Below are 26356 nucleotides of genomic sequence, written 5' to 3' on the forward strand. Positions count from 1 at the left end.
ACACAGGACTACATACTAAAAATACAGTAGTAGGAATTCTACTTAGTTCCTTGGAATTTCCCTTAGATGGGTCCATACAGGAGAGTAAATATTCTAAAACTTTTTTTTTTTTTTTTTGATAAAAAAGTTGAGTGAAATACATTTATCTCAAAATAATGTATCAGTCTGGTGTTAAAAAAACTCAGTGTTGTTATTAGATTTCTAGGACTGATCTGTTCTAGCAGGCTGAGGTTTCACAGGCCATTGAGCCAATTCGTTGCTGCCCAGACCAGATACCTGTATTGTACCGGACTGTTCCACTCCACCCTAACCTGCCCAGGGAAAAAAAAAAAAAAGAAATAGAAATTAAAATCAGGTTGCTTTTAATTAGCTGGCTGTTCTCCATGGTAATAATTTTCAGTGTTCTTTACAGATACATTATTCAGGGCAGTGACACCAGTGGTACAAAGGCCTGAGTGTTGACCAGCAGATGTGTGAGTTGTAGGCAGGACACCAAGCAGTGATCCCTTGGAGAGGGCACTGCTGAGGGACAGACAGCTCACTGCCCTCTCTGCTACTGCCCTGAAGCCACTGTCAGTGTGGGGAAGCCACACTGTTCCTGCTGTCCTTGATGCCACTGCGTCAAAACTGTGTTTGTTCTGCAGAACAGAGAGCTGAACCCTGTCTTGACTGCTCACCTGAGAAGTATTTCCAGGTATACTTAGGGACAAAAATCCTAATTGAATGTGCCCAGTGGTTCATGTGCCTTTAGCATTGCTACCTCAGCCTCAAGATGCAGGGCCTTAGGATTTGGGAGGATGCTGTGCAGCTAAAATTTAATCACACCTTGGCTCTTAGGTGACAAATCCTGAGGGAGCTAATAATGAGATTGCTCTGTCTTGGGGATATTCATTAACAAGATCATCATCTGTAATGAGATTACCCTGTCACCAGATAAAGTCATGCTCAGTCCGTGCTGTGATGAGAAAGTCCTCAAAAGTAATTAACTATGGAGGTGCAGTGGGGTGACCGGTGAGACATGAACAAAGGGCTGGGGTCAGACAAAGTTCTGTGTTTGCCATGGCCTGCAATGCTCAGTTTTAGGAAGGGACCACTGGAACCAGTTCTCCACAGGCTGGGCACTAACACTGGTCATGTCATTTTAAACAACTGCTCAGAATCATTTCAGAAAGAAGTGCCTGTAACCAGAATGAGACAATAATCGCTCGTTAACTCTTTTTCATTTGACTTCATTTTTGGTGTTCGAAGGAACAGACATAAAGATGAGGAAGCATATTGGTTATCACAGTTATTGTATGAGCAAGTGATCCACAATTACATCACAGGAACGTCTCACTGCAGGACTTGAGCTCTAACATTCACACAACGTAGGGAAAGAATGACAAGAAAAATTACTTTTCTTTGTTCCTAGGGAACAGGGAAGTCAGGAGGAATAAGCTTCCAGATGGTTTCAGTCGAGATCACTGTGTCCTGTTCAGGTTTTCCCTTTAAGTCTAATTTTCATCAGACAACCCTGGCTATGTAAAAACTTCCCAACAATTCCCCAAGCTTCTTCTAAGACAGAAAAAAGATATTCCCACAGATTCCACTACTAGACTCTCATGAAACACACTGGAATGAAAGCCAGCCTACCTTTAATTCTTGTCAAGCCTCAGAATCTGGTTAGGCATGAAATAACAGGTCAGATATTTGATTCACAGAGTGAAGTCATTTGAGCTCCTATGTAGCTAAGTAGCTTCCACACATATGATTCATGTGTAGCTTCCATAACATGTTTTAATGATTGCCAAATGGACAAAACAGGATTAGGACGACAAAAAACAATCTGCAGCTAATAATTACAGTATATCTCACTCATTTAATTAGTCTAGCAAAAAAAAAAAAAAAAAAAAAAAAAAAAAAAAAAAAAAAAAAAAAAAAAAAAAAAAAAAAAAAAAAGCCCGCAAAATTGGAATTTCATGTTCAGAGACCATTTCTTAGCTTGGATGGAAAAGAAACTGTCAAGTCTAAAGGAAAGGGGAAGGCCTGATCAATTCCAGGACTGATTACAAATGTAATTTAGTTACTACATTGTTTAAAACATTGGTCATTTTTGACAGAAGGAGCAATGGAATTCTTTCCAATATCTTGGAAATCTAATTAGTCCTGGGCAAACAAGGAGCTAAACCCTGTTGAGCACCTCTAGGCTTGTTCTGGCTGTCGCCGTTAAGCATCAGAGTACCAATGAGGTATTTTATTTACAAATAAAATTAGAACTTTCTATCTCCTCTGCAATTCTCTAGCTTTTTCTCTTGCTCCCTAATAAAAGCACATTTTTTGGCCTGTCACAAGATCAAAACCTATATCCCCAGAAAGGGACAATACAAGAAGCTGCCGTTAGGACCCCATTCTGCATGTTTATTTTGTCTTCCTCTCCACCAGAAGCCATCTGGATGTTGCTTTGAAATAGATGGATTATGGATAAAGTTATCAGAAGGGATTAGTGTGATTAGAAAGACATTAATCCTGTCAAGAAGTAATGGTCAAGTATTAACCACCAGCAGTTGTTCCTAGAATGATGTTTGTTTTCATTCATCCCGTCCCCTCCCTCCCATTCTCATTTTGTAATTGCATCCCTGGAAAAGACCTTCCTGAGCAAGTTCTCCCAGTGAGGCTGGGAAGTGCCTCCAACAGCCACATTAGAGATGATTACATGACAGTTGAGCCTCATGAAAGTGAAGTGCTGCTTCACTAATGCTGTTGCTCATGCAGGCAGGCTGGTGCTCACCTTTCTGTCAAGGTCAGTGCCTGTGAGTCTCAACATGATGATAATGTGCATTTCCACAGCACAAGCCATTTAATCATTTGGAAATGCTTGGCTAATGCAACCTCTGCTCATGCAGGAAGGCAGTGTCTCCATTTTACAGACAAGGAAGCAGAGAAATTAAGGCATTTTATTTAAGGGCACTGTCATGGTCCCTTGTCAGTGGAGTGATCACCAATCCCACGTATTATTAAAAGTTTTGTATTATCACAGCGTGATTTTCAAAGGAGTTGAGAGGTCTAGGATCCTCCTGGAGATCCAGGGGGCTACTAAGGTTTATCTCCTTTGCAAATCAAGTAGTAGCAAACAGCTTTTTTAAAGTTTAGTTATCTCCATATAAATGAAATGATGTCTAAGCTCAAAAAATCCCCAAATACAAACAGGACTGTTGCAGCCGTTGCTGTATGCTTAGATTATCAGTCATAAACAGCACTTTTAGAGCCTCAGTATAAAACTATTTTACTGAGCACAGTGGAAGCCCAGAGGTGTCAGATGTGATGGAACATCTGGCTCTTGATCTTCGGGCAAAAAAAATATCAAGAAGGTCTTGCTGTCTGCAATACACAGTTTGCAGTGACTGTGTCTAATTTTACAGATGGATGCAATGAAGGAAACCCATCTACATTTATAATATGTCATAAAATGCAGCGTTTTGAGGTTTTGGTTTTTAAATTGCTGTATAAAACAATAAGAGTTTTATTTTCCACCCAAAATGTTGTGATCTCCTTTTCCTTCTCATCTAACACTTGTAACTATTACTGACAAACTGACATGTATAGCCAAAAATCCTGCCAGATTTTTCATGTGCAATAGGAAATCTGTTTTTATGGACTAATGTAAACAAGGCAGGACTTTGTACAGCACACAGTGAGGGCTGATGTCCAATGGCTGTTTTGTCACCTGCATGTGAGGCTGCTGTGATACATCTCTGGGTGCTGGAAGGGATGAACAGTGACCTTTGATCACTGACTGATAAAGGAGATTGTGGTATAGTTCTTGCACAACCCAGGCTGGCTTGTTGACTTTAGCTGTTCTGATTGAAAAAAAAAAAAATAAAAAGGAATTTCCTAAATTTAAAGGTCAGGATGCAAACAAAACTAAATTATCTATTAAATATGCATGTGCAGCTTCAGATGGTGGAAAGAGCCAAGAATCTTAATAATACTCGCTTTTCTCTTCTGTCAGTTCTTTGAAGTGTTTCTAGATTAAGAAAGGAGCAAAAGGATTTGAAACACAAATTTGGATTATAAACAAATGTCAGAGTTATTCAATTGGTTTTGTCCTAAGGAAACAGAGGGAATCCAGCCAGCCCCTCAAGCTCCACGTCATCCCCATTCCTTGGTGAGACACTAAGTATTTTAGAGCTCTCAGAGGACTACAGAAAAATTCTGTCAAGTCACAAACAGTTCATACCCATTTGTAATCACTTCAGTGCTTTCCACACCCATTCACTCTGTGACCACAGATTTCTGTTGCACATCACTGCATCCCTACTGACACTCCCTAAATAATTTGTGATGAGCTGGTCCAATTTTGTCATCACAACATGCACAACAACTGCAACATGTCATTTTTCATTGGAACAGTTTGGACATCTGGGTTGCTCAAGCAAAAGAAAAGATCAGAAAACAGTATCTGACCTGAGCATTAAACTTAATACTCTTAAACACAGCTAAGAGCGTTGATAATGTTCCAGATGATAATGTGGAGAAACTTCTGAAGATGTCCAAGGCATGGACATTCTTAATAAGGTTTAAATAAGAAGCCGAAGCAATCTCAAAGGAGGACTTTTGGGGTCATCTGACATCAGTTCTGGAACACAATAGCAATATGGAGAATTTAAAGTAGTATAATGGTGTCAAGAGAGATTGCTTTCTGACCAGATCTTCTTTTTACCTTTGGGTAATCCTTCTCTCCCAGTTTCATCCAACTATGGTTTTTCTTTTACTTACTCCAAAAGTAAATATATTTATCCCCTCTCACACCTCTAGAATGACTTTCTCCACAATAAGACTGCAGATTGTGCATCCTAGGAAAGGGCTTAACAGCTTGTTCTCACTGGGGTGAAATGTATTTTTATTTTTATCTATATTACAGTGATAGACATTACAGGTAGTTCAGAAATGGGATGCTGAACACACTTTATGTTATCACTCAGGTACCCCACAGGTTTTCCATGTTTCCCCATACCAACCCAGCATACTTCCTCTATTAGGAAAGGCCTATTCCCAAGTGCCAATATTTTTCTATCACAGGTGAAATAGAGGGGAAAGTCCGGAGTCCAGTAATGTGAAGAAAAAAGCCCTGTGTTCCCCAAGAAATTTAATTCTATGGAAAAATGCATCTGCTTTGGTACATCATAAAACCCTTCAGAGACCCAGAGGCAGCATTTGGCAGCTGCTCCTCAACACCTCACCAGATAATACAGTGCATAAATTTGGTTCCACTCGATTATAGAATCTGAGAAGTGTTTAGATTTAAAAAGCCCTCTAAGATCATCAAGCCCAACTGTTCCCCCAGCACTGCCAAGTCCCACTAAACCATGTCCCCAAGTGCCACATCTCCTTGTCTTTTAAATAGGCCCCACTTTGGCAGCTGCACAAGGATAAGAACAGAGTGACTGGTATTTGGGAAATAACAACCAGAGGGGATAGTTTAGCTCACACATAGCAGAAAAGACCAAACCAAACCTGAGCAGAAACTTATGTTATCTATCCTTTCCCACTCAGTCTCCAGGTAAATTATGTGAATTTGTCAAGGCAACACAGAAAGTACCTTTTAGTGCCAAGGATGTATAAGAAGAAATAGTACTGCACATATTGTAATTCATGTAAACCCAGTATTATTGAGTGAATTAATGTTGGCTGTCCTCTTCATTTAAATAGCCTTTTAGACATCTCTGTTTTCCTTCTGAATGGATATTATACTGACCATACCAGGCACTGGTTTATAATCATGACAGAAGTTTCAGATTGCAGATTTCAGTAGTGGTCTCTGAGGGTTTGGGTCAAACCTTTCATCCCTAACAATTGGTAAGCTTAAGTAGTAAAACAGACAAACAATCTCCAGTCTGTGGTGGATTACCAGTTTCACCTATGGCTGACAACAAAGAAAACAACACAAAACACAACCTAACCAAGCCTGTCTCACAGAGTTATTTTAACCCAGCCCTGGACTCCCAAAGAATATACAGCTGCTGTGAAGTTATTTAGGGTATGTCTGCACAGACATGCATGAACTCTGTGCCTTTGCTCTGAGCTGCCCAGGCAGGTCTGGAAGCCACATTAGTCCTTGGCAGGAGAGCCTGGACACAAAGCCCTGCTGATGCCGTGGCACCAGAGTCACCAGCTTGGCTCCCAGGATGAGGGGGTTCACAGCTCCCTGCACCCACAGCATCCCAGCCTGCACCCACAGCACCTCCAGCCTGCACCCACAGCACCTCCAGCCTGCACCCACAGCATCCCAGCCTGCACCCACAGCGTCCCCACGTCCTCTTGCACAGTTTACACAATTCTCAACTCTCCAGATGTAACTGATGAGCTCAGAGAGGCAAAGTTTGGTACAGCCCAGTGCGGCCAGTGGCAGAATTCCATCAGAACACAATGAGCAATGTTTGTCATTAGTGGGGTGTAAAAATGCCACTGTGTTCCCCAAAGCAGAGAGCTGTGGAAAAAAATATTTGGGGAAAACAGTACTATAAGGGAGTAGTTTCTAATTAAATACCAGGCTTTAACAGCGTGAGTAAGAATCACCAAGTCGGGAATCTGAGCAGAAGGATGAGGGATTACCAGAACTGATGGCATTATGGACAGGAATCCCCTTAAAGAAACACAGTTCTATATTTAGCATATCGTATTTAATTCATCAACAAAACTACAATAGTAACCAATAGTTATTACTACCCCCAAGTGAGCCTTTGAATAAATATAAAATCACTTGCTTGTATCAGGCACAACATACTCAGAGGAACAAGCTTTATAAATTAACAAATACAGGTCAAGTCAGGGTTTTAGCTTTAACTATAAAGGGAACAATAGTTCTTTAACAAGGTCTGCCCATGGAAAAGGATAAAGTCTTTGCTTCTGATTACTTCTTAAATATCTAGAAAATGGTTGGTGGTAAATAAATATGAAATTAATAATCATCATAATCTTAGGAAAACAAACTGCTTTCTCCAAAGCAGATATTCACTGGGGTAACCAGCTGAACAGTTCAAGTCTGCCCTGACAGTTCTTTCCCACAAGCACTCTCACTGCTTACTGCTAATCATAGCCGTTGAAAACTCAGCCCTTTACCTATTGCCAGATAAAAACTTAATCATATAAACAAGGAGGGTGCTGAAATAAAGGATGCAGCTTTCTATTATGTATATAAGTAGACATACAGGACAAAGAGAACTCAGTAGGTTCAGCTGGTGTAAGCCTGTGTAACTCTGCCTTCAGCCTGCTTTTCTGAAGAAGCGAGGCTTGTGTAGTCAAACACAATGTCTGTGAGAGCCCTTACTAATAACATTGTAATTAATTGTAAAAAAATACGCAGAGGGGATGGAAGGTTCCAAAAGAGTTCCTGTAATGTCTGTCAAACTGCATGTTGAATGCAGAAGAGAAATCTATGTGGGCTTCCAGTGTGAGCTTGAAAAAGAACCGGGGGCTGCAAGCCCTGCCTCTTCTGCAGCCTCCCTCCCACGCCTGCAGCACGCACGTTTTGCACTTGTGTCTGATGCCCGTGGTGGCTGTGCCTGCCCTGAGCTCTGCAGCGCTGGGAGCCAGCCCCGGCCATGCCCTGCGGGCTCTCCGGCACCTCCGAATGGAGAGGGAGACGGGAATTTCTTTCCTGGGGAGTGTCCCCGCGGAGCCGCCTGGTGGCCGCGGGCGATGTGGCAGCCCCGGCCTCCGCCCGCGCCGGGGAGCGCAGGAGGGGCAGGGAAAGGTGGAACAAACCGTCTGCAGACTCGGCCCCGCGGTTTTCTCAACATCTCAGAATTCACGCGGCAGGATGCACTGGGAGGCACCTGTGCCACGCCTGAGAGAAAACCTGAGATTTATGTAAGGAAGAAAATGTCCTATTTGCACTGCAGCTGTCGAATGAGGATCGAAGGCACTGTCCCAGAGAGAATCAGGGAACTTCAGATCTCCTGCAGCTGATATTTCAGGCTTGTTGAGGACATCTCCCTGTCCAACTGCAGTAAGAGCTCAGGCAGTGCCTAAATGTGAAACTATGAATTCAGATTTGGCTTCTCTCTCACTTCTCGTAATATTCCCATTCCCAGGTTTAAGAACAGTATCCTATGTTTATACATATAGCACTGCACATCTGGTAACTACCAGGTTTAAAAGTTTGTAACAGCCCACTACTGAGTATCCCCAGGGCAGACACAATCTGTCAGACTGTTTGTCACAGATGTTTAAATTTGTGTCGCTAACAGAAGTGGCATCCTCTGTTGTGTGGGTACCTGTCCTCATCATTGAGAAAAGCAAACTCTATATGTGAGACACAGGGGATGCTAATAGGTGTGAGCAGGGCTGAAGCTCAGGCAGAGGATGGGTGCAGTAAATATATAGTTATTTCAGAGTCGTTCTATGATGCTGCGAAGCTTGTTTATGTAACCAGCCTAATGGGTGGTGTTTACTTTTCCAAGATTTTTCTGTCTGTGAGAAAAGAAAAAGTAAGACCATGGGTGACAGGAGACATCAGAACAGGTGTGGGAGCTGTGGGATACAGCACTTCCAGGTGCTGGGACAGAGGTGAGTAAAACAAGGAACTGTCCATTGAAGAAACAGTCTCATGTTGTTCAACTGATTTCTTCTGCTTACAGGAACTTTTAAATTAAACACCATTCAGAGATACCTATATATATAGATAGATAACTATATCATAATTTCCTCATTCCTAATGGATACAATCTGCAAAGGTCCTGTTTTACTCTCTATCAGATCAAGAAGGAAAGTACAAATCTTCAGGCATTTCTGTATAAGGCTGGATCTGTGCTAGTGGCCTGTAAGTGCAAGATTTTCTAGTCTATTGTCAGTCTTCTGACCCACACAGTTACCACATTTTACTTCTGCTACAACCCTCCAAAATAAACTCTGGACTTGGAGATGGGGTGTTTTGCGCTCAGTCCTTTTAATCTTCCTTTCTTGCCTTTATGTTTCTTTACAAGTAATTTTTTGGATTATGTATTCAAGGAAAAACTTGCATTGATTTCAACTAGGAGAGCAATATTTAGAGCTCTTTTCATGGTGCTGTACCTCTGGCTTTTGTAAACAATAATAGAGAGTAATTTAAAAGATAATTTAAATGCCTTTGCTCTGGCAGGACAGGCTGAGAATATTCCAGATCCACAAAGAAATGTAATTTAAATGTGCATACAGATTGGTAAAACTACAGAGCATGGCTTTACTGATTTTATGAAATGGATGTGTGGAAAACGTAATTACATCTGGAGTAGCTTTTGCTTGCAAACCCCTGACTTTTCAGTTTGCAGTAGCAAGTGATGGTTTGTTACACACGGAGATGGACTGATACTGTCGTGCAAGGAGTTAATCCATTTGAGGGTCTGTGAAGTTCTCCTCAGGCTCAGAGGTTCACTCCTGACACATCTGTAGGTAACTTGAGCCAGTACAGGCTCTGTCAGAGCAGCTCTTCCCTTCTGTGCTGTTGCACTTCCTAACATCTCTAAAAAATACAAGAGGATCTAAAGAACTACACATTTTAGGGAAGGGCATGTGAATCTGATTCAACCCTTTTCTGTCCTCCTTACTGCACCACTTCCTCCTGTGAGACTCTTGTTTTCTTTGGAAAACTTTCCTTCCACCTCTCAAAAAAAAATCTCTTGAGATGTTTTGTTTTGATGTTCTCTCGCTGCATGGGACAGAACCAGGTGTGAGTCTGTGGCCACGTGAACAGTTTCATGCACAGAGCACCGTGACTCAGCTTTGTTCTGTGAAAGGCCATGAGAAGGCACATCTAAAGGCAGATAACTTAAAAGTAAAATTAGTGCTCAGTTGTGTTAATTTTCAGCAACTCTCTTCAGTCTGAAGACTACAAACTTATTTTTTTCTTAAAGTGGAAGATGAGGTCTTGGGGTATGCATTAGGTTTCAGAAACTGAGCCTTCAAGGAAAGGCACCAAATATTGCAATAATTTTTTCTCAGGTCTGCTAAAGTTAGCTTTGTTACTCTTCTTCTATCTTCCCTAAGCACTGGGCACACAAATAAGCACTGGCCATCCAACTGGTGTGGGGCTGGGACTGTAGTCAGTTGGAAGACAGTCAAGCTCAGAGGAGAGAACAACCTCTCCTAAGTCATGGCCTCCCACTGCAAAGGCAGCTCCCATGCACCATCCCTCAGAACGGGATCAAGATCATTAATTCTGCTACCAATAAAGTGGCACCACTAAAGGTTCTGCCTTTAATGTACTGAGAAATCACTTTCACTTGCAGCTGAAGCCAGGCATATATTATTAGTTCACTGGAAACACAGGATACTGTACGACACTATAAATAACTGTGCTTTTTCATCTTATTTGAACAGTGTATTGTTTCAATAATTTAGACTTAAGGTGGGTTTTTTGATAAGGTGGGTTATTTATTCCATATATTTCTTCTAGCTATATTTCCTTCTAGCTAGCTTGAAGGAAAAAGTCCTCCCATTATAAAGGAAAAAGAAAACAGTTTTAAAAAAACACATTAATTTTAAAGCCAATAATAGCTATATGAGATATTGCAGAAATGATCCCGTTGATTAAAAAACATGTTTGTGGCTCCACTATAAATACAAATGCACAGCAGTCAGTGATGCCTCGGCACTGTCACTTAATTCAGTCACAAGTAAAACTGTGGCAATGACAAGTCTCATTTAGGAAACTTGAAAAAGTTATTGGAACTATTGTTGTCCTCACTTACCTTGAGACAACCAGTGGGAGAATCAGCATTTTCAGCATCCTCATCAGTAACTCACCAGGAAATTGGAAGTAACTAATTTCCTAGAAAATACATAGAGAGGTGCTTATTGTTTTGAGCTAAAGACTGTCTGCCTTCACAAGTGCTGCCAGAGTTGGGGATCAGATAACATGGGTAAAATCTGCAGCTTTGGCACGTAAGGTGGCAAAGATAGCAGGCTTCAAAAGTTCATTTTAAAATTAATTAGATTACATAATGTGTTGCTGTTCAATAAACACCCTACATGGTTCGTTCCTTTACAAAGGAAGACAGAAATAAAATATGCCATCTCTTGGGGACTGCTGTTACTGGGTTGCTCTGAATAATCTCTTTGTTCTGTATTTGGTGTGTTTTCCTCGATGTGTATGAAGCTACTGCTTGGTCACAAACAATGCTCAAACAGTGGTTTGCCATAGCAGAAAACAGAATTGGTTTAGTTTAGTTGCATTTACTAAAAGCCATATTTTTAAACTGAGACTTGTGTTTTGTGCTCAAGCAGCACATTCAGCAGTGCATGTTGTTGTCTGGTCTGTCCGGCTAATGCAGCAGAAATGAGCACCCCCAATGGCTTGGCTGAAATGTGCTGGGGGAAAAAGCCCCAGGGGACTTCAGTAACATGGTCTGCTAATGATGGGAAGTCTTAAATTTATTACCATGAAACGCCATTGATGTGATATAAACATCTGCACCTCTGTGCATCGGGTGCTGAAAAATATTCCCGGTGTTTTCTTTAGACGTACATATTCCAAAATAATATAAAATCCTGTATATTGCACTATCGTTTTTTCCAGATCTGTATTAGATGCTACCTCTCGTCTAGCTTAAATGTCCGCTGTTACTATCCATTCTTGCAACATTCTGTTGTGTTTATGCTACACTTACCAGGTGTCTTAGAGACCAGAACCTTTGCTGATGTATTGTTTGAGAACATGTGAAAGGACCCAAAGAGCAGCACAGATCAACAAACACATGAAATTAAACAAATTTAACGAATATAGATACACAGTTTTTATGTTCCAGAGCCCGTGCTGAAGTTGCACAAGTTCCATACGTCTTTTGTTACGTAAGTGTGGTATTTTCTCCACGGTGTTGCTGCCGTGCCCACTCTTACCTGCTGGGAGAGTCGTCTCGTCCTCAGGAAGAATCCAAGGAGACAGCCGATGGTGACGGACAACACGGAGAGGATGAGCAAACCGTTCCTTTTACAAACATCCTTGATCCGAGCGAGGATTGCATCCAAAGCCACCGCCATGCTGTGCTCCGTGCTCTGCGGGGAAGAATCAGCATCCCATGGGGAGAGAATTCCCTCACTCCTCTTGTTCGGGTGGGCAGATCTGGCTCTGTATAGATCAGATCAAAGCACTTCCAGTTCTGCTTAGCTGACCTGCAAGGTCACCCCTCTGCCAATAGCCACCAAGCAAGCAGCTGGCGTTATTGTTCCAAATTAATACCAACAATCCTATTATCAACTACATCATTAAGAGCCTGGAAGAAGATTAGGGGGCTCTGGAAAATTAGAACAGAATGCAGTAGTATTTCTAAAACAAGACTAGTTCAAAACAAAGTGACTCTCCCGGGAGAAAGACAGTGCATTCCTCAGTCTCTGAATTTGGGGTCTGGACACCCAAACTTGGAAAGGGAACTCTACGAGCCAGCACTCGCACAGGGAACAGGAGCATTACTGCAGTTCTCCTAAAGGGCAGGGCAGGTAACATTCTGAACAGCACTATCACAACAGGGCAAGCTAGGTGAAACTGGACTTCATTAATTAAAGCAGGCTGGGGTTTTTCATTACCATGGCCAAAAAAAGGCTGAATGAGCAGCTTAAGAGACACTCATTGAACAGGAAACAGCCACAGACTGAAGCATGCAAGGACACCTTCTGGCGTTTGGCTTTTATTATCTTGGAAGTGAAATGATTTCACTTTTCTTCCAACCACTATGTTGATTAGGGTAGGGCCAATTTACTTTCAGAGGATTATGAGACTAAGCCACAGGGATTGCTTTCCTTTCCTTTGCTGTGTCCGCATTCAATCCCAACGCTGATTTTTATGCTGGTGAGTATCTGATAAAAATACACCCCCATCACCATTTGCTGTGCCACGCTTTCTTATGAGAGCATCTCTGGAGCTTCTGGGATATTCTAATATTATTCAGTGTTTTTACAGAAAATATTGGATGCAATACAACAAAAATACGTGTGTTTACAATTTTACATTTTATACTGTGATACGGAATTGCTGTTACACGCTCACATATGAGTAAAAAAGCTCAAGAGGGATTAAACTGCTCTCTTGGAGGCAGGATCTGAATCCTGTATAAAGAGCAGGACATATGGATATGCGGAAAAAAAAAAAAAAGAGGAAAAATAAGTGGAATCTGTATGTTGAACAAGAGTGCTGTGAAAACAAGAGGATAGCAGGAAATTTTATTAATGCATTAATAATTTTATTATTTGTGTTTATGATTTAACTTATGGATGCAAATTTAATTAATGCAAATTTAATCAATGCAAATGTAATTAATGCAGACTTTATTAACGGCTAGGTAAAAGACGACTGATGGCGAACCGCGCCACTCCAGTACCCTGATAACCTTGCTGCCTTGACGGCGCGCATCGAATCGACTTTCTGAATGGAATAATAACATGGGCAAGGTTTCGTTTTCCTCCCTCCTTTCCGGGGTAGTGGTGGGCGGGGCCGGGCGCATGGCGGGCGGGGCCGGGCCATGGCGGGCGGGGCCGGGCCATGGCGGGCGGGGCCGGGAGCATGGCGGGCGGGGCCGGGCTCATGGCGGGCGGGGCCGGGCTCATGGCGGGCGGGGCCGGGCCATGGCGGGCGGGGCCGGGGACATGGCGGGCGGGGCCGGGGACATGGCGGGCGGGGCCGGGGCCGGGGGCGGTGCTGGCGGCGCTGAGGCGCTGCTGTCATGGCGGCGCGGCAGCTGTTGAGGGCGGCCCCGGGCCGCGGGCGGCGCGGCTACGGCAGCGCGGGCGCTGCCGAGTTCCTGCACCGCAGCATCGTGCCCACCATGCACTACCAGAAGAGCCTGCCCAGGTACGGCGGGTCCCGGGACAGCCGCGGGGAGCGCCCCGGGCTGTGCGGCGGGGGCGCGGGGCGGGGGCCGTGCGTGGTGTCCGCGCTGAGGGGGGGCTGAGAGAATGTCCGTCCCCGGCTCCGAGCTGTGCGCTGCTCGCTCTCCCGGCCGAGGCATGGCTTGGGTTTTTAAATATGTTGTAAGCCTGCTACTGAAGGAACTTCAGTTCCTTTGGCTCGCGAAGGAACCCCGGGAGTGTATGGGGATTGTTTTATAGTAAGGAAAATGTTTCCTTGTTCTGAGAGGAAGTTGGCAAAGATACTCGGTAGGAAATTTGTAAGAAAGTAGATGTCCAGCACCCAGCAATGAGGGGAAGGCCTGAAGCAGGGCTAGCAACCTTCTGCAGAACTGCTTCTCCTGGCAGTGGTTCCCGTCGCTGTGTTCCCTTCCCTGTAAGTGGTTAACACTCATCCCCGCAGTACCTTTGTAACACGCCGGTCAAGTTGCTTCTCTGCCTTGTTTCCCAAGAATCTTAGGCTATGCTGACCCGTGTCCATCTCTTCCCCTACTTCTCTTATTCCACAAGAAACTTATGAGGCACTTGGAGGAGATGTATTTATATTGTCCAAATATATATATATAGTATAGTATATATAATAGTATTAGGAAGGATAGGGAAGAAGGGAGGCAAAGACAGACTACTGTGTAAGAAACTCGGGCTGCATTTGTACCCTTACTCATTAAGTGCATGTGTCTGTGTTCCGCTTCCTTCAGACTGCCTGTTCCCAAACTGGAAGATACAATTATGAGATACCTGAATGCCCAGAAACCGCTTTTAAATGATGACCAATTCAGGTATGGACACACATATACTGCAGTGTCATGTGGTGCTTCAGAGCCAAGTGATACAGATAAAAAATGGAACTGTGACAGCATTTTGACTATTTTCTTGATTGCTGTAGGAAAACTGAAGAACTCGCTCGTGCCTTTGAAAAGGGAATTGGAAGAGAGCTACATGAGCAACTGGTTGCTCAGGACAATCAGAACAAGCATACTAGTTACATCACAGGTACGTTGGCCTGCTGGGTGTTGGAGGAGTCTGTGGGTCATCATGCTTGGTAACATCTCATTATGCTACAAATATAATGGGCTGAAGTTTAAGTAATCTATGAACTTGCTGTGAACACTGTGGTTGCCTGTTTAGGTTAAAGAGCAGCTTATCTAGTAACTCCTTAAGGAAACCAATCATTTCCAAATAATTCCACATTATTTAGTAACGAAACTAAACTCTAAGGGAGGGGAGGGGTCAGAGAATATAACTAAGTTTGGGAGGCAGAAGTGGTCAGTGCTCTACACTTAAAAGCCCCTAAAACTACAAAACCATATTCTCTTAAAGAACCTAAGAATAGGAGCAACAGAAAGAGGAAAATGAGAATAAAGAAAAACACATTGGGAGAGGGAGAGCATGTGTATAGATTTTTGATTATACTGCTTCCACTGACTTCCACATAGAAGTGTCTGCTTAGTATTGTAAGTATTGGATAGATAGCAGCAGAGGTGGAAATATTCAAATACCTATGGAAGTAGAAATTGCCATGTTGCCCAGTGAATGCACCTCTGTCCTCGCTCTCTGTTGAGGCTGCCCCTAAGGGTATTAGCTACCACAAATTCTGTACAGAATACCAGATTATTTCACAAAAACTGCTGTTTGGTTTGTTGTATTTAACTTTCCATTCACTCTGAACAGCATCTAGGGGTTTAACTGGTGGCTTTATGTTGTTCATCAGTGCTTTGTGTCCATGAGCAGTGGAGTGTCTGTATTACTTTTTGTTTAGTTATTATTCTTCTTTAGGCCTCAGCAAAGACCTGTTCTACTTCAAATTGGTTTCTGAAAGTATGTATAATTGCCTCTGCCTTAGACTTTCAAAGCCAGGGTTAAAAGGCTACGTGATGATGACAGATGTGGTTTTCAAACTGTAAATGAATTCTAGTTACTCACCTGTGAGAAACTATAATTAAATTTGTAACTTAGGTCCTTGAGCTACCTGTTGCCCTTCTTCCAGCCCAGCTAGAAGGTTCAACCTCAGTGACAGAGAGTTGCAGAAATTAATAGTTTAAGAGTAGGTAAAGGGACGTACCACTCCAAATGGGAGGTGTCGGGTGAATTACTGCATGTTTGTTGTGTTTGTAGGCACTTTGGTGTGTGTTTATTCATGATCACTGTTGGACTACACAAACCTCTGGTCTGACTCAGTGAGCTGTTTTTATGTTCTGAACTCACTCTCAACTCTTACTTTTCAGGTCCCTGGTTTGACATGTACCTAAAAGCACGTGAGCCTGTTGTTTTGAATTTTAATGCATTTATGTCTTTTAATCCCGATCCCAAACCGGAATACAACGATCAGCTCACACGAGCTACGAACATGACTGTTTCTGCCATACGCTTTATGAAGACCTTCAGGGCTGGTTATCTGGAACCAGAGGTTTTTCACCTCAATCCAGAAAAAAGCGACACTGAGCTCTTTAAAAAAATTATCCGATTTGTGCCTTCATCAGTGTCTTGGTTTGGTGCCTACATGGTCAATGCTTACCCCCTGGATATGTCTCAGTACTTCAGGCTTTTCAATTCCACACGGGTGCCTAAGCTCGAGAAAGATGAGCTTTATACAGACGAAAAGGCGAAGCATTTACTAGTACTGAGAAATGGAAGTTTTTATGTGTTTGACGTTCTTGATAGAGATGGAAACATGCTGAAACCCTCAGAAATACAAGCACACTTGAAATACATCCTTAGTGACACCAGTCCGGCCCCAGCCTTCCCTCTTGGCTACCTCTCCAGTGAAAACAGAGACACGTGGGCATCGCTGAGAAAGAACCTACTGGATAATGGGAATGAAGAAGCTCTTCAAAAAGTAGACTCTGCTTTGTTTTGTTTAAGTTTAGATGATTTTCCCATTAAAGACTTTGTGCACTTGTCCCACACTATGTTGCACGGGGATGGGGCTAACCGCTGGTATGATAAGTCCTTTAATCTCATCATAACCAAGGATGGCACCGCAGGAATCAATTTTGAACATTCCTGGGGAGATGGTGTGGCTGTGCTCAGGTTCCAGAATGAGGTTTTTAAAGACAGCACCAAGTCACCAGCTATCAGCCCCCAGTCCCAGCCTGCCTCAGTAGACTCCTCTAAAGCAGTGCAGAAACTTGACTTTAAGCTGAACGATGCCTTAAAAGCTGGGATTACCAAAGCCAAACAGAAATTCGATACCACTGTGGAATCGCTGTCTGTTAACATGATTCAGTTCCAGGAAGGGGGCAAGGAGCTTCTAAAGCAGAAGAAGGTGAGCCCAGATGCTGTGGCTCAGCTGGCCTTCCAGATGGCTTTCCTTCGCCAGTACAATCAGACTGTGGCTACGTACGAGTCGTGCAGCACTGCAGCGTTCAAACACGGCCGCACAGAGACCATCCGGCCTGCCTCTGTCCATACCAAGAAATGCTCGGAAGCTTTTGTCAAGGAACTGTCCAAACACAGCACAGAAGAGCTGCACAAGTTGATAGTGGAGTGCTCCAAGTACCACGGCCGCTTGACAAAAGAAGCTGCTATGGGTGAGTAGGAACAGATCATACGCTTCTGCTTTTGCACTAAAATGTCTGTAAATATTTAATTTACAACCAAATAATTTAATTTTGATGGCAGTCTGATGCTAATGTAAACTTGACAAAAACAGTAGCCAAAGGCTGCAGGTTAAAGTGCCTTCTGTAACACTCCTTTTCTCGATGGAGAGGAAAGCCTCTGTGGTCACTGTTAATGTATTGAGAATTTTTATACTTTTTTTTTTTTGTCCTTAGAGCAGCTGGGGTATTGGAAGATTTGATAAATACTTAGTGCATGTTGTACTCCCCAAGGCAACCAGAACCTTGGCTTTAAGTCTGAGGAGTTACCATTGTATCCCTGCAGAGCATAAAAGCTTTAACAGCTTTTAAATCAAACTGATTTTTTGGCTGGGCATTTCCTGGCATTTTTCGAAGTGCTTTTTTTTTGAACTCTCCTTCCCAGAAGCATAACTTGGTTTACTATTGTAGTAAAACAGACTGTTCAACGTTACCCCATAGAGTCTAAAATTGGCCTCCTTCTGTTGATGCAAGATCCTCTTTAATAGGTTTTAGGAAGGCTTTTCTTCTGCTTTAAACAACTTGGATATGCTCAGATAAATAGTTAATCAAAGAATGTGATGTATTATTAAAATTGTCTCTTAGCATTGCACTTTTGTGTACTCTGATGATCCTGGTTGATTCTTGTAGTAAAACAGCCCCTCTTCCCCTGGGATGTGTACATGAGAACGGCAAAATGCCTGGGTTCTGAAAAATAATTCCTGCTAATACAAAAATAAACCTCGCTTCTGTGGACCTCTTTTGGGGCTGAAAACAATGTGATGTCAGGATAAATGAGTTTACTCCCCACAAAAGTGACCCCTCCCTCTAATACATGTTCTTTGATTTTGACAGGGCAGGGATTTGACCGCCATCTCTTTGGGCTGCGCTACTTGGCCTTATCCAAAGGGCTGGCTCTGCCTGATTTCTATCAAGACCCGGCCTATGCTCGGCTCAATCACAACATCATCTCCACGAGCACCTTGGTCAGCCCAGCTGTGCAGCTGGGAGGGTTTGGCCCCGTGGTGTCCGATGGCTTTGGATTAGGATATCAGGTACATGACGACTGGATAGGTTGTAATGTTTCCTCTTACCCAACTAGGAATGGTGAAGAATTCCTTCGGTGTATATACAAGTCACTAGAAGATATCTTTAATGTTTTAAAGGGCAAGAAGATTGGTGGTTAGACATAGAGACATTAGAAGACTTTACAATTGCATTACAAAATGCAGACTGTGTCTAACTGACCTACTAATCAGTGTTCAGCATGGCTGAGACTGCCCAGCTTAATTGGCTTCATGTATCTTCACTGGAATACTTTTAGATTCACTATGAAATTTGTATCTCTTTTAAAGAAATCAGTTACAGACCTTGAGCGTATACTTCAGCAAATACAAGCACTCACAATGTGAAGTTAAGTAACACTTCCATCTGTTCCAACCCATCCATGTGTTCTTAAAACACATCATCTGAAATAAACGGTTTATGAACTTGGAACATCTGTGTTCCATGAGTGTTCAGACACTCAAATCAATACTGTGATACTTCTCTTAAACTGCTAAGATTTAAAAAAAAACCATGCAATAATTTTAAACATGAAAGAATAGTTCCATTTGCACTTGCAGTAAGCTTTCTCACTAACTGCTCACACTTACTTTTCTCTTTAAACTTGAATTTTTATCAGAACTGATAGTGCCTCAACTGCTTGAAGCCTTTCCACTCTTAACTTCCAGAGAAACAAAAAAATGAAGTGGAAGGCCTTAAGTGATATGCAATCATCAAATGGGTTGTTAAACTGACTGGAAAAGACTGTATTTTAATAAAGCTGTCTATTAATAACCACAGAGCTCTTTATTGCCATATGTAATTCATACAGCATGGGTAGTCATGATTATTATCCATAGCTCACGATTCTTATAGAAGTTGGAAAGAATACTGCTGAAAGCATTCTGCACTTACAGGGTATGTATAACTTGAACTCCTGCCTTTTAAACCCTCTTGACTTCCACTCTTTTCCTTCTGGAAGTATGTATCTTTCTCTAGAGCTGAGCAGAACTTGTTTTTGTGATCTTTGTAAAACTAATGCAGCTCATGTCTTTCAGCACAGCCCCCTGTCCTGGACAACCAAATCCGTTAGCAGAACAGAGAAGTCTGAGCACACCTGATGAGACAGATCAGGTTCAGAGGCTCAGAAACCTACTTGCCTTTTCTCTTCCTTTGGCTTTCTCAGCTTCCAGGCTCTCCCAGTGTCTTTTTTCTTTATCACAGTGAGTGTAAGCAGTACCATATCTTGGAAGTATGAACTGCAAGTGCTGGAAGGGGAGAGGCATGCTTTTAATAGGTAAGCCTGAAGGCTTATGAACTTTTTATAGTCAGGGCTGTTTGCACCTTGTAATTTGCTGTTCTAGTTTTCACCTGAAAAGCCTTATTTTAAAACCCTCTTAAAAATTTAGCATGATTGTTCATGCTCATTTAATCAAAGAAAGGAAGGTGATCGTTTGGAAACACGAAGGAAATTATGTATCAGGACACAATAATCAGACCAAAAGTCTGAATAAAGTTTACTAAAAAGTGGGTTGTTATTTTTTTTTTATTTTATGGGTTTGTTTTTAAACATGAGAACAGCTGGCAAGAGTGTGAGTGCATCCACCAAGAGTACAAAGTCTGTCTTTGACTTAAAATGAGGTTTATTTAATGACACAGTTGGGAAGATAACTTGATTTTCAGAAGATTGTAACTGTGTAAATGTCAACAGCAGTCAAGCTTAGTAAGTGTTTTCAGTACACTCAGCTCAGTGTCTTTACTTGAAGTGGCAGAAAGCTACTAAAGGTGTAACTGTTCTCTGGAATAGTTAACACAAACCCCACTAATCCTCAGAGCTATTTCTTCATGTTAAACTTTAGGGCTGTAAGTTGTCTGAGTAGTCACTGTGTACAGTAAAGCTACAGTCCACCACAAGTGTATATATTTTAAAAAAAAAGCCTTAAGAAAATGGCACAGGTCAGTCAGGTGTATGTACTATTTTCAGTGTGTACTGAGGCCATCTCCGAGTGCTCTGTGGAAAGTATTTTATTGGGGAATGCTGGGGACAGTAAGTACAACTTAGTGATGTTGGTCAAAGGTCAGACTCGGTGATCTTGGAGGTCTTTTCCAGCCTTAACGATTCTATGAACTTGGGTTTCTGAAGTGCAGCCCTGTAAAAAAAGTAAAACTCCAAGGAAACTGTATCTGAGGGATACAGCTCCTCCATCAATGAGCATGTCAAGATTTATTAGGGCTGTGAACTTCAGCATTTTACAAATTTGTGGGTAACTTCGTAGATTCCAACAGATTCCTTTGTTTTTTCGTCATAGTCATTCCAATCCTGTAGGAAACAAGATTTCACAGTGTTAGTCACAGAGGACAGAAAGCACACAGACTGGAATTCAAACTGAAACCAAATGTTACTCAAAATTTGGATCTTAGACGTCTGTGGAAAGCACTGTGCAGTCACTAAGTTAAGTTCTGACAGGTGAGAGAAGCAAAAGCTCCAACCTGAAATTAAAAGAGCTTCAGTCTCAGTGTTTTTATTTATATAATGTTGTAGGTTTTTTCATATGTAGTCCACAGCCTGTAGTGGACAAGACAGCAGCCATGGCAGGTGAAAGGATTATCTATCATTTACAATACCCTAGTCAGGTGGGTAAGCAGACATACAGATCCCTGCCAAGTAGGATACCAGGGAACAGATTTGACCTTGAGATTCCTGCTCACAGCCAAGGAAGATTTGCAATGCTGGTGTCATTATCCTGAGCTTTGAAGGACAGTGTCTCTATTCCTTTTTAATACCTCTGGGCACAGGAAAATGTGCAGGGATCTTCCTAGAAAAATCAATTCACCACTCTCTTGACCCCAGCCATTTAATATTCCAGGTTCCAGCTCTTTGGAATTCTTGAGTGACTTAAAGGTAGCATTTCTACCTTTGCCAGCTGCTAAGTTATCAAATACCTACTTCTAAAATGACACTTAGTAATGCTGGTTGTTCATAGTTGGTGCAATTCCTTTCTCCAGCTATGACCTTCCTGTGGCTACAGGAAAGAGCAGGCTGTATTTTGGACGAGTGTCTTGGGGAAAGCAAGCTAAGTAATTAAATTTACACAACATACCTTTTCCAACAAGTTTATGTCATTGAAAGGTGTGCCAGATTCTGCACCTTCAGCAGCAAACCCTGCCTGCAAACACATTTGCAGAAAGTTTTTAAAAATAAGTTGTACCAAGAAAGTAATAAATATGATCATTGAAACACGTTTAAAAAAAGTAACTCAGCACTAAATTTCACTGTATATTTAAAAATCCCAGCCACTTCTGTAGCATACAGGAAGGTTTCTTACACTGCCATTTCTAACTACAGAATTTTATTAACAAGTGCCTAAAAATCCACATTTCTTCCTGGTTTTCTGCAAGGGATCTACACTTGCATTTTGGATAGAGAAATCCCTCTAATGCCAGTCAGACATTTAGCTGTGTAAGAATGTGCAGAGTAAGCCACATGATTTTAAAATATTTCAGGATCTGAAGGAAGGTTAAGCACTTGGGAGTTAACTAAACCACAGAGTGGGTCAGATCTAACACGAGGAGAGTGATCTGCAGGGCACAGTGGCCCTTCTAGAACTGCTGGAAGCCTAGCTCAAGGGAACTGCTGGGGTGGAGAGAAAGATCAGCATTCATGGGACAAAACTGCAGAGCTGCAGTACAGAACAAACACCAGAAAAATCAAGCCCTGCTTTTGCCACCTGGAGCCGCTCACCAGCCCTCTAAGGAACAAGGAGCCACGTGACTGGAATTACAAGCTTCTGCACTAGGTCTAAAAGGAGGGTGTATATCCGGAGAATCAAAGGTACTTTCTCTGCTTTCTTTTTTTAGATAACTACAATTTAAATAAGACATGCAAGCATTAAGCCGCTTTAAATTGACTTCAGGTGTGTTTGTATTACGTCTACCAAGAATAGGGAGAAAATACTGTAATACTGTGGCCATGGTGCTGATCAAAAGCCAGATGTAAAGTTGTGGAGGAGCCAGGCTGGCGTGGATCATGCCAAATATAAAGCAGTTTACAGAATTATTTGGAACTGCAGAAGTCATACAGGCACCAGAAAATTAATTCTCATTTACTGATTTAGGCATCAGAAAATTCACTCAAATACCTCTCCAGGAATTCAAGTATACTCTCCAGTCAAATGCAGAGACCATATTAACAGTTAGGATGCAGAGCTACAAACATCCCCTGTATATTTTAGTCTTCCCATAGTTTTTTCTTGAGGTGCAAGTTCCTAGGTCTGGCTGCACAGCTCTCAAACAGGGATAAACTAATAACCCATCTGTTCCTCAGAAAGATGGGCTTCACTTAAACAGATAAAGACCTCCTCTAGCACTCTGCAGTTGGGATTCTATTTATATCTAATTCGCTGTAGAATAGGCTGCTTTGGGCTGTTTCTTAGCCCAGCATCACAGTCTGAGGGAAGGATAAGACAGCTTTATATCTGTCAGTCTATTTACACCTAATCCGACTGGAATAATATGTTAAATATAGCAGGGAGTTAACAGGCTGCAGCATGACCATGCACAAGCAGATGAGTCACTGCAGACTGGCTTGGCCCTGAAGAAATCCTTTAACTCTGAACCTTGAGGTGTGCTTTGCAATAGCCTTCAAGTGCCGCTGATCTTCAGCCTTTGCTCGAGGTCCACGTGGAAAAATACAAATACTCGCTTCCTGTGGCTTTGGTGATATCAAATCCCAAAGAGAATTTGTTTTCTAGAGGACACACACTGATTCGTGTTCGTAACCTGAACTGCAGGTGCTCTCTGTGCACAGGGGTGCTCTGCCTAACACTGCACTCACAATTCCCCTTGGGAAAGACTCTTCTGCCATAACCTGAACGATGAAGACCTCTCAGGTGAGTTCAGGTGAGCAGTGCTGAGTCACCTGTAAGGCAGTTGGACTAAGTCTCCAAGGTGTGCCTAATGTTAGATTTTCCTGGCACAAAGAATACCAGAGTTGTGTTACCTGATTGTGGATTTTTGGGTTTGTTTGGAGTCAAATGAAATAGAAAAAGAGTGGATGGGAACCTGATGGAGAGAATGGGAATTTGGGGAGGTCTAGGATGTTCCAAAACCATTTCAAACAGTGTATATTTTATCACTGTAGAGTCTACAAAAAGTGTTTTTAGAAACTGGGAGACTAATCACAAACAAGAACTCACCTGGGGTTGAAAGTCAACCGGTTCCAGACCTCGGCATTCAAACTCCACTATTGTCTTGAATTTCTCACTGTCTTCAGCCTGTAATTGAGCCAGAATTCCATTAGTTTCCATCTAACAGAGACAGTGACAAGCATTAGTTTAGGAATGGATTGGTTTAAAAGCAGTACTGTCATCTCTGATGCCCCAAGTGACAACAAAATCCTGAGCTCATGTAATGGGTGGCCATTAACTAGAATTTCTTGGTCTGCCACGAGGAAGTCTTCAAAAGGAAACTTATACAGGCCTAATGACCTCTAATTTGAGTGATACAGTTCTGTGTTGGCTTATGAAATGTAACAGATTATTCTACACTTGAGACTGTGCAGGAGTCTACAAGAGACAATTTCTGTCAGGGAACAATACCAGCTTCTTTTGTGTACTTGAAAGAGGATGATAAAGCGAAAACTCAAAATAGTAATAATGCTTATTTATCTCTCACTTGTTATATAGAAGAGGAAACAAACTTACATTGTAGGGCTTGATTGTCTGACTTAAAATATCTAAAACAAAAAAAAAGGGTGAAGGTGAGTTGCATTCTGTCTTAAGTTTTATTCAGCACAAACCAAGTAGCAGGTTCTTCTTTCAAAGAAATTTCCTCATACAAAGTAAAAGGAACAAAGTCACCAAGCATTTCCTGCAGCTGGCCTTCAGAAGGTAGAATTCACTTTTTCTCCCTTCTCCTGAGAAGATTACACTGCACCCTTTTGTTACCTTACCAATGCAAAAAAAATTGCATAGTTTGTAAAATGACATTATAGATGAGTTTTGTTCATGCAGAAACCTGGACTCACCAGGCCTTGCTGTCTCCTTCATGAGCGTGATGTCGAGTGTGTGTACCTGTTGTGAACTCAAGCACCGGTGTGCAAGGGAAGGAATCCCTGGGGAATGCTCTTTACAAGCAAAAATGGGGACTAAAAAGTGAGCTCGGGAGAAAAAGTGACAAGTGGATGGTGCCTGTTGAACAGGTAAGCACATACCGATGGAGTTTTCCCTGGAGCACAGCTTGCACTTCTGCACCATCGTGGCACTGCCTCGGCCACCCTTCAGGGGAGCGCTGTCCTGAAAACCAGACAGCAGAGACATTGGTGACTGCTCTTCAGCTGAGCCACTGCAAACCTCTGCAAAGGTAAGGCAGTTCTTACAATGGCCTTTCACTTCTTAAAAATACTTTTAAGAAGGCTTTTTTTAAAACTAAAGTTAGTAATTCAAGAAGCTGTGATTATCAAAGAATAATTCTCTTCTAGACTTAAAACGGGGAATAGTGGATACTTATGTCTTGTCCATATAGGCATGTTCTATTAATTACTCAAAATACATTCTTGCCAGTCAGTAGTGTGCAACAAAAAAGGTTCATCATGCTGAAGAACAGAACCTTCTCTTATCCCTTATCTTTTATCCTGCTTTTTCAATTTCCAAATGCTAATTTAGCATGCCTAACTCACCTTGAATTACCTAAGTTTCCCCAGAAGTGTTCCGTCAGCATCAGAGAAGTATGTACAGACACAACCTTTTTCTAATACCACTTCAAAATTTGGTTTCAAATTTTATTTTTACAGAAAATTGTTTTTTAAAAGCACGTGTAAATATTTCCTCACCAACAGTCACCATTCCAATGCCACATTTCAATTAACAGTATCCAATTATTTCTTTTTAGGATGGAATATGACAGCAATTTCTAAGTGCATATAGCAATTGAAAAAGTCATCTAAAGTGCAAGTTGTCCCATTCCTGACGCTAATGCATGTGTAAGAGGCAGGTTTGTGTTGCCATTTTTGTTCAGAGGCAGGTTACCAGAGGGACACGCACCATGAGCCGCAGGTACTGCCACTTCTCAGAGACTTCGCCGCAGTTCCCACATTTCAGCTGGAAAACAGAGGTCAGTGAGCTGAGAGCTGTCAGTAAGGAGGGATGAGTGGCACCCCCGGCCCCTCCGCACCTTGAGGTACCATCGGAAGTCCTCGCCCTCGGCCCGCAGCCGGGTGATGTTCTCCAGCGTGGCTCGGAGCTGCAGCCCGATCCTCTGCAAGGCAAAGGGCGGCGGGAGCGGCGTCAGCCCGGATCGCATCGGCCCGGCCCGGCCCGGCCGCGGTCCCACCTACCCCCATGGCCGCGCGGGTCTCTGGCCGCTCCTCCGCGGAATTTTTGTGGAATCCCCTTCTCCCTCCGCCCCGCCGAGGCCCTGCCCTCAGCCAAGATGGCGGCCGCGCCCGGCGCTCTCTGCCGGGCTGAAGCCGACAGGAAGCTGCCCTTGCCCTCAACCAAGATGGCGGCCGTCACCGCCCCGGGCGGTGCCTGTGGCGAGGGGCGGGAATGCGGGAGGGGCTGGCACCGGCAACGGAGGGGGTCCAACTTTTAAAAGCCCTTTAACCACCAGTGTTTTTTAATCGCAGCGGCTACTGACTTAGAAAAAACAGATGTGCCAGAGAAAGCAAGAGCACAGTTTGGCAGCGCTGCTGTGGGGAACACCCTCGAGCCCCCCTCAAAATCCTTTAATTAATGCTGCACAACAGATCTCCTGGACTAGAACTTAACTAAATACATTCTACATTGCTTTTCAAGCTTTTCCAAAGCTGGACGGCAGCGTCAGTGAAGATCCGAAGTGGTTCCTGGGATCATCCGAAGTGCCCTGGGAGCAAACAGGTGAGCACA

The 26356-nt window shown here is 42.7% G+C and overlaps 3 protein-coding genes across 6 annotated transcripts in view; 1 reads left to right on the forward strand and 2 right to left on the reverse strand.

Annotated features, from left to right (window-relative positions):
• The window catches only part of SLC1A7 (solute carrier family 1 member 7), a 43547-nt gene extending 31553 nt beyond the window's left edge, over window positions 1-11994 (reverse strand). Inside the window, exons 1-2 of the mRNA XM_027894653.1 lie at window positions 11854-11994; window positions 10707-10786 (exon numbers count right to left, since the gene is read on the reverse strand). Of these exons, the coding sequence (XP_027750454.1) occupies window positions 10707-10786; window positions 11854-11994 (221 nt within the window). The remainder of the gene's footprint in view (window positions 1-10706; window positions 10787-11853) is intronic.
• Window positions 11995-13658: 1664 nt separating this feature from the next.
• On the forward strand, window positions 13659-20003 carry CPT2 (carnitine palmitoyltransferase 2). Its single transcript, XM_027894668.1, has 5 exons — window positions 13659-13798; window positions 14553-14633; window positions 14741-14847; window positions 16080-17384; window positions 18285-20003. The coding sequence occupies exons 1-5, from the start codon at window positions 13671-13673 to the stop codon at window positions 18614-18616; spliced, it is 1953 nt and encodes a 650-aa protein (XP_027750469.1). The 5' UTR covers window positions 13659-13670; the 3' UTR covers window positions 18617-20003.
• A 477-nt stretch (window positions 20004-20480) lies between these two features.
• On the reverse strand, window positions 20481-25970 carry CZIB (CXXC motif containing zinc binding protein). Of its 4 annotated transcripts, none has more exons than XM_027894701.1 (8): window positions 25807-25970; window positions 25654-25727; window positions 25514-25570; window positions 24685-24766; window positions 24176-24207; window positions 23669-23746; window positions 21575-21640; window positions 20481-20793 (listed from the first exon to the last, which is right to left on the reverse strand). In XM_027894701.1, the coding sequence occupies exons 2-8, from the start codon at window positions 25654-25656 to the stop codon at window positions 20716-20718; spliced, it is 396 nt and encodes a 131-aa protein (XP_027750502.1). In that variant the 5' UTR covers window positions 25657-25727; window positions 25807-25970; the 3' UTR covers window positions 20481-20715. The 4 variants fall into 4 exon arrangements, with proteins under 4 accessions (XP_027750502.1, XP_027750483.1, XP_027750493.1 ...); XM_027894682.1 differs by having other exon boundaries at window positions 25644-25727; window positions 25807-25947; XM_027894692.1 differs by lacking the exon at window positions 25654-25727 and having other exon boundaries at window positions 25807-25941.
• Window positions 25971-26356: the final 386 nt, after the last annotated feature.

Source organism: Empidonax traillii, unplaced genomic scaffold, assembly GCF_003031625.1.
Source record: "Empidonax traillii isolate 1590-97213 ecotype Southwest subspecies unplaced genomic scaffold, ASM303162v1 scaffold15:size5535645, whole genome shotgun sequence".
In the NCBI taxonomy this organism is placed as follows: Eukaryota; Metazoa; Chordata; class Aves; order Passeriformes; family Tyrannidae; genus Empidonax; species Empidonax traillii.